The sequence below is a fragment of the Hipposideros armiger genome, unplaced genomic scaffold, assembly GCF_001890085.2.
Source record: "Hipposideros armiger isolate ML-2016 unplaced genomic scaffold, ASM189008v1 scaffold_959, whole genome shotgun sequence".
Taxonomy (NCBI): domain Eukaryota; kingdom Metazoa; phylum Chordata; class Mammalia; order Chiroptera; family Hipposideridae; genus Hipposideros; species Hipposideros armiger.
The window spans coordinates 462242-472074 of record NW_017732309.1 but is presented as its reverse complement, the minus strand read 5'-3'; the positions used below and the strand labels follow the sequence as shown (position 1 = coordinate 472074).

The following is a 9833-nucleotide window of genomic DNA, read 5'->3' as shown; positions in this document are numbered from 1 at the left end:
TCACCTGTACCTCTCTCTGCCTGAATATCTTTGCTGTAGTCTCAACTAGACCTTGAAACGTTCCTCCATGTTCTTCTCCCTGATCAGTGAATGGGGTTATCTTGTGGTGGATGAACAAGATTGGCATAGAGGAATATGTCCCATGTATCAATATCCATGGTAACAGTCTAGGCAAGAAGGAAGCATGCTAACACCACTCATTCACTCCAGAAATTTTCAGGATTGTCATGAAGCAGAACAACAACAAAAAAATGTTAATCTCACACAGCAAATAGATATCCCTTTATATTGTTAAATGTCCCCTTGAGCCTCTCCTTTTGTCCAACTTTCCTTCAAAAAGCACCCTTCTATTTTGTAGGTCTCTATTCTACACTCATGCAGCTATCCCCACGCAATTGTGTTCAGCCTTCAAGTAGTTTGTGTCTACATCTTCACTGGGATGGAGAGCAGAAAAAGGAGGGGTGGATTCTGGGGAGCACAGAATTTCTCCATGTAATTTAATTCTATCATTTTTCTTTTCCCTTCATTCAAATTGTAAATACATCAAATCTGCTTTCAAACAGGATGGTTTACAGAGAAACACCCATGCCTCCCACTCTCTCTGCTTCCCCTCCCCCACAATGTAATCATGATTTCCCAGACTACACAGTTTTAAATAAGGATTCTTTGCGGATCTGAGGAGACATACCTTCTGTCATTCGTAATATAGTTTATGGGCTTGCTAAAGCATCCCTTGTCCCCACGAAAGGCAGTCCTTGCACACTTGTGTGTGCAGTGAAGGGTTAAAGAGCGCTGGAAAGACACCACGCATGTGTTAATTCATGCTGCAGCAGCGTGCAGCATTTCCACTTTGACCTCATAGTTAATCTGCGTGATAGTTGATCACGCAGAGATTCTCGTGATTTTTCTCTTTCTTTTAAACACACACACACACACACACACACACATACACGCACACGCGCGCACACACAGACACACACACACGTACACACACACATTGCCCCCTCTAAAAGAAAAATCAAAACAAACAATCCCACAACGATGGGCCTGGGAGAGCGTGTGTGAGTGTGAGGGGCATGGGTATGTGTACGAGTGCGCGCGCCTTTCTCTCTCCCCCATGTGCCTCCGTGTGTCTCTCCCTGTACCCTGCCCCTCCCTCAGTTATATTATTCCCCCAGACTTGGAAGCCGCTCCTTGAGCTGGCGCTTTGATGGTATCTGCAAGCATTGGTGCTGATCTTATTTCTGCCCCCTGAATATTAATTCCCCAAGCTGGCAGCAATACATCTCCCCAGTGAGGGGACCTACTAGAGGCAGGTGGGGGGAGCCACCATCAGATCATAAGCATAATAATAATACAAAGGGGAGGGATTCTTCTGCAACCGAGAGGCGAGAGGAGGAAAAAAAAAAAAAAGCGATGAGTTCGCCAAATATATGGAGCACAGGAAGCTCAGTCTACTCGACTCCTGTGTTTTCACAGAAAATGACGGTGTGGATCCTGCTCTTGCTATCGCTCTACCCAGGGTAAGATGTGCTGTTTTCGGCTTCGTTTTGTTCCGGAGAGGTGGGGGAAGGGGTGGAGATGTGGCACTACGGAGACCACCCAGATTTAAAACGCTCTTCTCGGATTTGGGGCTGTATAATTTAGGGGGATGTGAATTCGTGGGGAGCGTAAAGAAGGGAGGAAAGAGGAAGGTCACTTTCGTTTAGTTATTAATTTATTGGATTTATTTGTTTTGTTTTAAAGTGAAAAAGCTAACGCCATGAAGACTTTGTTTCTGGGGAGTAGCATTTTGCAAAATGATGTCTAGGTGGGCTGTGCTGATACATGCCGGCGTTTGAGGCCATGTTGGAGGCGTTTTGGGTGGGGGTCTAGAGGAGAAAACTGCAAATGAGGTACTGGCACAAACCCGGGAGATGTGTGTGTGTTTCTTTGGGGGGGGGGGAGGGGTTCTGTTTCTGAACAGCAAAGTATTGCTAGCTCCTGCTCTTAGGCATTCTTAACATCAGTCCGCCAGGTTTTCCATCCAGCCCCATTGACCTAGCAGCAGGCTCTCTGATGGGCAAACATAGTTCAGCACCAGGGACAGCAATCCTGCTTCGGGCCAAATGGAAACAGGCTTGTCTAACCAGAGGACACCTCTAAATTTACACAGGACATCCATATAGTTCAGACAAAAGGCCGATGGAGCCAAGGAGCGCTAACGACATCAGGGGACCCTGTTCTGATTGTCCCTACCCCTTTCTGGAGACTGGAGAGGGAATTGGGGGCATGGGCTAGAGAAGCTAGTTTATAAATGCATGGAGGAATATATGTCTGGAATAGAGCTGGCCTTGCTGCAGTGTTGAAAAATATGCTGAACCAAGGGAATATGATGCCAAAATTGTGAATTATGCATTGATGCCACAGAGCCTTGCTGCACTGAATAGAAAAGATGGGAAGGGGTGAGGAATGGGGTCCCCCACACCCTGAGCAGGTGTGTACTCTGAAGTGCTTTGCACCTACGTTTTCTTGAACTTTCTTGCACCAAAAGTATCAAGGGAATATCAACGGAATGACACACAGTTCACCATCTATCTACCCACCTAAGTAGCCCCCCCACTCCACCCCCACACACCTCAGGATTTCCAGCAAGGACCAAGGCAGGTTAGAGGTCCACGATTTACATTGCTTGCAGTCTTCTATACTGTCATTTTGAAATAAGGCCCTACATTTAAGGTAATTCTAAATTCCTTTTTCCTCCCCCCAAAAAGGAAAGAAAAATTAGCTGTAGAATATATTAAGCCACAGCTCTAAGGTTTATGTGGAATTGACACTCTTAGGTAGTAGTTGTAACAAAGGGAGATAAAAGTGATGGGGGATAAACTATTACTGTATTGTATTAAAAATATCTATTGAACTTCTCTAATCCTTCATTCTCTGGGGGAGTTATGGGGGGTGCAGATCTCTGATAAAGAGACCAAGGCAAAATAAGGAGTGGAAGCTTCTCTTTGGACTTTTTAAGCAGAGAGAGGGTCTGCTTAATTCCCCCAGCATTTTTCATACTTGCCTCCTTTACTATAAAAATAGAGTACGTTTTCACTACGAGTATAAGATTAAGTGGTTTTCTCAGAAGAGGAGAGGGCCTTTTACTAGAGATGGTTTATGTGCAAATACATTTTAGTGGAATCCTGGAAATACAATTTTCTATTCAAAGTTCACACACATATTTTTTTTGCCTAATGTGTGCAGCTCTTAATTTGTTTCAGAAATTAGAGTTGATAGTTGCTCATGGACAGAGACTATTACGCTCATATTCCTACAATTTATGAAACCTGATTAAAATCTAGACAAGACATATGGAAATATGTTTTTCTTTCTTACTCACATCCATCTTAATAAACAATTTTATAACTAAATAGACGAGGATATTCTTATGTATTTTATCTATAATAGTCTTTTTTAACCAAAAATGTCAAATTTTATTATTATTCATAATAGTATCATATTTAAGATGTCTTATTTTCGGCAAAAAAAACCACCTTTTCTTTTCCAATATCATACAAAAATGAAAACTAGAGGTACATATTAATTTTCAATTCTTAGCATAGTAGCCTAGATGAGCATTTTAAATATAGCTCTAAGTAAGGGGAGTGATGTTTCATGTAAACTCTCCAATAAGAGGGTTTTTCACATTTTCTCAGTAATGACTGTGAATTGAGTCATTGCAGTTTGGTGCAGAGAATGTGATCAGAGTTTCAGCTTGCTGTAATCCCGTAAAAAAGCCATCTCAATGGCTGAAGAAGGCTGGATGAGGCTTTGATGTGAAGCTGATCCTAAACTAAAGAAGGACCACAAGTGACTAGAAAAATGTAGGATGCTAGGGAACAATTTGAAAGAGGCTTCTTGGGTAAAGAGTGTCAGTAGACCCACCTAGAAAGCTGAGGGAAAATTTAAAAGAAATTTCATTGACTTTTTCATTTACATAACTCCAAAGAATACGTACGTCCCCCCTCATTAAATTGACTAAATTCATTAGGTTGTGTTCACACAAATGTAAAACGGAAAGGAATACAAAGATATTAATAGCCAATATCTCTTGTTATTGTGAAATAGCTAATTTCTGAAGCTCAAAATTATGTCAACTGTCACATATGTTGCATACAGAGCTGTCCTAAGCATGACCTGGAGAACTTGTTAAAATGGAGATTCCTGAACCAGAGATTGAAAGATTCTGAACCATTATGTCTGGGGTAGAGCCCAAGAATATTGACTTTCAACAAGTACCCTGGACCGCACGGTAAAGAGAAGTGGTATATGCCTTGCTAATTTCCAAAAGTTTATTCATCATCATATTTAATGTTTATAAATGCTTTGATTATTGGTATTTTTATTCAATCAAGCAGAATGAGTCACGTACAGAATTTTTATTTTGTACGTAAATCATTGAGTGTGTTACACAAACCATAAAGGGTGAGGCGTAGCTATCAATAATTTTAATAAACCCACCTCAGGAGAAAACATTGATTGAAAAGTAAACAGGGACCTCTATCATCAAAGGTATGTATGCATGAGTATGTAATTATATCTATAAACTATGGACACTCCATGTACAAATCTTCATACATATAGGTTTTAAAATAAATTCCCTAATTTTATGAACTCTTTTTATGTAATTACATTTCATCTCAGAGCAAAAATACCTTAAGAAAAAGAAATTGGGAAGCAATAGAAAATTATTTAGAGTAAATAGAAATTAGTGCTAGAGGTAAATATGTTTTATTTTGTTCTTAGAATAAAATTAAGATTTTATAGTATATGTAGAGTCATAAATAATTATTTTTCAATGATAGATTGAGAAGTGAATTTGATTATACTTGATAATCTAACCCCTACTTTGAAATGCTAGCATTTGATTTTTAAAAACAAAATTGAGTTAAAGATTTGCAAATATAGTCTGTTCTTTGTTGCTCAAGGAAAAATATTTCAAAAATATTTCTTATGAGCTGCTAATTTTTTTAATCCCATAACTAACTTTTTTAGTGTCTAATAGGCTGTGGCCATGCATTTAGAGGAATATTTGGATTCTGAACTATAAACCTATTTGTTTACAGAATTAATCTCTACAGAAAAGCTGGTTATCTCCCTTCTTTCCTAAAGTTCCATGTGGTATTATCTAGAAATAAATATTGCCTCAGCATATTTAATTGCTTAATTGTACACATAACATTGCAAAGCCTACCCTGATGCAAACATCTATCTGAAAAAAAGCAATACTTATCACCAATTATTTCCCAGAATTCAGTTGCCAGTTGCCCACCAACTTCTAGAGAGAACATCTGGATTGTAGGCAGGAATTTAAAAATTGGCTTTTAAATTAAATAACTACTTATATAAATGTCTATGATCTCTTAGACTCAGTTTAGAATAGCTAATCTCAAAATAATTAAATTACAGAACATTTAATCATAGAGGTCTTTGTTCTACACACATATTTAAAAATGTGCTTCATGCAACAATTTCTGCTCAAATTGAAATGGAGTTAAGACTGACATTAGTGACTTTATCTTTATTGTAGATATTATATCAAGAAGGTCATGGCTATTTCTCACTGTCACAATTTCCTTCTAAGACAGTCTTTCTACAATTTAAGTTCAAGCAGGCTTCACTGGACTGACACATACTTTTGAAGGGGAGCTGAACTTGCCATCACAAAGAATGCCTCTTTGGCATAAGGATTATGGCTGGTGATTTTTAAGAAACAGCAGACACGGGAGAAGCTGTGAAAACCAGTAGAAGTTACCCTTTTGTAGGAGACATTTACATTTATAAGGGAGATCTCCATTTGTAAAGGTATTTTCCTCCCTGTTCCCGGAGGAGAAGGGTGACTAAATCTAGAAAGATATCAGTGGAGAAGACAGGTATTTAAATCTGAAAAATCACCATATCTTCAGTTTATTGTGCTTTGCCTGATAACCTCCCATGTTGGGGTCCCCTTACCCCTAACATCTTTTCTCTGTAGCTGGAGATGGCATTTAAGGTGGTGGCTGGGGCCCTGCCAGACAGTTACTCAGATTTCCTGAGTATTTTCATGTATGCAGGGGGTAAACATGTTATTAAACTTATGTTTGTTTTTCTACTGTTAATCTGTCTAAGGATCTAAATGACAAGTATGGTCACCCTTTTCTTTCTAAAAGTGAGAACATAATTGGATTGTTTCGAGATATAAAAGGCCTCTTCAGTTTGCTTTACTGGGAGGGTTATTTGCTATTCATTTCTTTCTTATTCTAGTGAATAAAGATCCTTTGAAAGGAAATAAAAAGCTTTTAAGTTACACATTAGGATAAAAATGAAATTTAACTTCAAATCATATCAATCCCTATAGTATTATGAGTGCAAAATATGGTACTAATTCTATATCATTATAAAACTCATTGTATAACCCTGTAGATAAAGTGCCAAGTAAATGGTAAATAAGTAGTACTGATATTACACTCTCCACCCATTCATAAAGAAAACCTTATGACTACCAAACAACATTATAGTGGGGAGAACAAGGACTGATTTTTAAGTAAAGAGGCTTTGTAATCACTGAAACCCTGCCATGAGCTCAAGTTTAGTTGTAGAACCAAAGTTTATGTAATGAGACAAATATATACTGAGTTCTGTAATTTATTTGGACATATTTCAATAAAATGGCCCAAACAAACTGAATATAACGTGTCAATATAATCTTAGTAAGAAGAAATAAATGACTGACAGCTCTTATTTATGTTCTTTTGGGCAGGTTATCAATTCTTTTTTATAAATATCTTCAAAAATACATTTGAAATGCATAATTGTGGAAAACAACTCTAGGTACAACAGGTATCTAGGTATATAAAGTATTTCAGGTAGGTCAGTGCTAGCAACTGGGTGTATAATTATAAGGCAGCAGAAGCCATGACCACTGCCATCATGGAGTTTGAAACCTCATGGGGTGGCAATTATCAGAGGTGTGCAAATAATTATTAAGTTTTAACTCAGGGAACTGCTACACATGAAAGTCACATGGTGTGATGAGAGATTGTAACGGCTCTCTAGCATAGTGAAAACAGGACAGAAAAACTGAGATCAACAAATCAGCTAAAACTGATCTATGGCTATCTATTTGGTTGGTTTTAATATTCCAACTTCCTTTTGTTGGTCATAATAATTTTTGCTGGATTTGTTGCCTTTAGTTGGGGAGGTTTTCACTTGAAAATGAATTGTACTTTTTGAAGAAGAAAAGTGGTATTAACTTTTTTTTTAATGTCCTGAGAACTATTTTTGTTTAATAGTTTAAAAAATTAGCTACGTAATAAACAACAAAATTAAATAAAGCAACATGGTCATGCTCGTATATGATGTTATTTTAACATAGACTAAATTTACATGTCATTGGCCAATTGATGGATTTTTGCTCTGCTTATGTCCTATCCTATAGGTTTTCAAGTTATATGCATAAAAATGGTCTATTTCCCTACCATCACCTGTACCTGATTCATCTTCATCTTCTCTGAGTCTTTGCCAATCCAATATAAGTAGTCAAATGTAGTCAAATAGTGAAAAAAAAGACCACCTTAAATGTACATACCAGTTGTGAGCTTCAATTAATTTCAGAAATATTAATGCATGAAAACTTGTATATAATAAGGTCAAGAAATACAGTGAATATTTTGGAGCTTTTTGAATTAAGAGCAAAATGCTTTGTGTGGCTTATTAAAATATTACAGAATGAGATTTTAATCCCTCAGTGATTTTCAATATTGACACATCATAATCTTTGGTAAGATTATGGATGCTAGTAATTATATGTCAATAAATTACCAGCTACTTTTTAAAATCTATTTTACCTACTTTCTTCCAGTATCCCCCTTCATCTAGTTCCTTTCAAATAACCATCATTCTAAAAGCAAGGTTTATGTTAATATCTTCATGTACATACACAAATTTGCAACTTTTAGATATTTAATTAAAAGCTCCAGGTGTTTGGGATTTCTGCTTTTATTATACTTTATTTTATTATTGACTTGTAGAAGTATTTTATGAGTCTTAACTAAAAATCCTTTGTCAGATACATGCAGTAAAAATATTTTTTCTAGTTTTTTGGTTTTGTTAGATTGATGATAGATAGATGATAGATAGATATGCAAAATATTTAATTATAAAGTAAAATTTGTCATTTTTTTCCATTATGGTTATTTTTTTTCTGTCCTCTCTAAGAATTTTTTGCCTCCTGTAAGTTTGCAAAGATATTAATATTTTCATGCATTTTTAGGAAGCTTTTTCATTTAGTTTTAGGATCCATATCACATTATTGTTTTTAAATTAATATGTTATAAACATATTCATTTCCTCATGCATTTATCCAATTGCTTTAGCCCCATTTTTTTGAAAAGGTTTTCCATTTTCCATTGACATTCCTCAGTAACTTTGTCAAAATGTTATTAGCATGTATGTCCAGGTCTATTTCTGAAATTTGTATTCCATTCCATTGGTCTACTTGTCTATGCATATGTAAGCACTATATGACTGTGATCACTGTAGCTTTAACATAAACCTTGAAATTAGGTAATAAATATGAAACAAACTCATATATGTTCTTCTTTTGTGAGACTAATTTGTCTATTTAAATCTTTCATATCCTTATATATTTTATAAAACTTGCCAATTTATACTAAGTCAAAATAAAAATGTCCTGTTGCATCTTTTTTGAAATGGTGTTGAATATATAGATCAATTTAGACAGTACTGACATTTTGAAAGTCTTAAGTCCTTCAATCCCTAAACATGGTTTATCTCTTCATCTGTTCTGGTTTCCTTTAATGCTTCTCACCACCTTACTGTATATTTCAGTGTAGATATCTTAAGTTTATTTTTAAGTATTTTGTGTGTCTTATTCTTTTTCAAATTATATATTTTAAAATTTATTTTCTGAATGTTTATCTCTGTTATATAAAGTAATTTATTTTGTATATTAATTTTATATCCTGTGATATTAGTTCCAGTAATTATTCTAACAATTTTTGTAGATGATGTTTTTTTATATACAGTATTGTCATCTGCAAATAAAGACAGCTTCACTTCAGAATGACTTCTTAAAACATAAATATAATCACATTATATTGTTATACTAAAGTTCTGCAATAACTCCCTTTTGCCCATAAGATCCAATTGTTTTAACTAGACTTATAGGCAATATGGCCATATATTTATTGTGGAAAATGGAGACATTTTTATAGTGAAAGAGGGCACAATTATTAATAATTAGGTCAGGACCACAGGTGCCAACTGGAACTTTCCCAGGCAAACTGGGCATATGATCACTCAATATGGTCCTTCATGAACTGATCCCTGACAACCTCTCCAGCATCAGCTCCGGCCCCTCCATCAGACACAAGTGAACTGCCATGTTATATTTCATTAGAGTCCTTTCAACACCAGTCTTGTTTTCCTACCTCCTTTCCATGTACCATTTGCAGAACCTGTTACCCCTCTCCGATTTTCTTTTGAAATTTTTAGTCTTTAATACGGAATTTTCATCTGAGAGATGTTTTAGGATCTGAGAGATAGTTTTATTGTACATTTTTTCTATTTCATGGTTAAGAGGAGAGGTCATTGAGAATTGATATTTGAGTATGCTAATTATTTTTGAAAGCATGAGAAAATATTCAATAAGAAAAGTGACTCTGCCTAGATTAAAACAATATTTTTTTCCAGTCACATCACATGTGACTGCACTCAAAATCTTTTACATAATAAAATAAACAGCAACTAAAGTCAATTCGGTGCGATAAAACCAAGGATATGTTGGCATTTAAAAACTCCTTGAA

General features: G+C 35.8%; 1 protein-coding gene across 1 annotated transcript in view; it reads left to right on the top strand.

The window, feature by feature from the left end:
- Positions 1 to 1005: 1005 nt before the first annotated feature.
- The window catches only part of GABRG2 (gamma-aminobutyric acid type A receptor subunit gamma2), a 93379-nt gene continuing 84551 nt past the window's right edge, over positions 1006 to 9833 (top strand). The window contains exon 1 of the mRNA XM_019630866.1: positions 1006 to 1523. Coding sequence (XP_019486411.1) covers positions 1417 to 1523 — 107 coding nt within the window. The 5' untranslated portion in view covers positions 1006 to 1416. The remainder of the gene's footprint in view (positions 1524 to 9833) is intronic.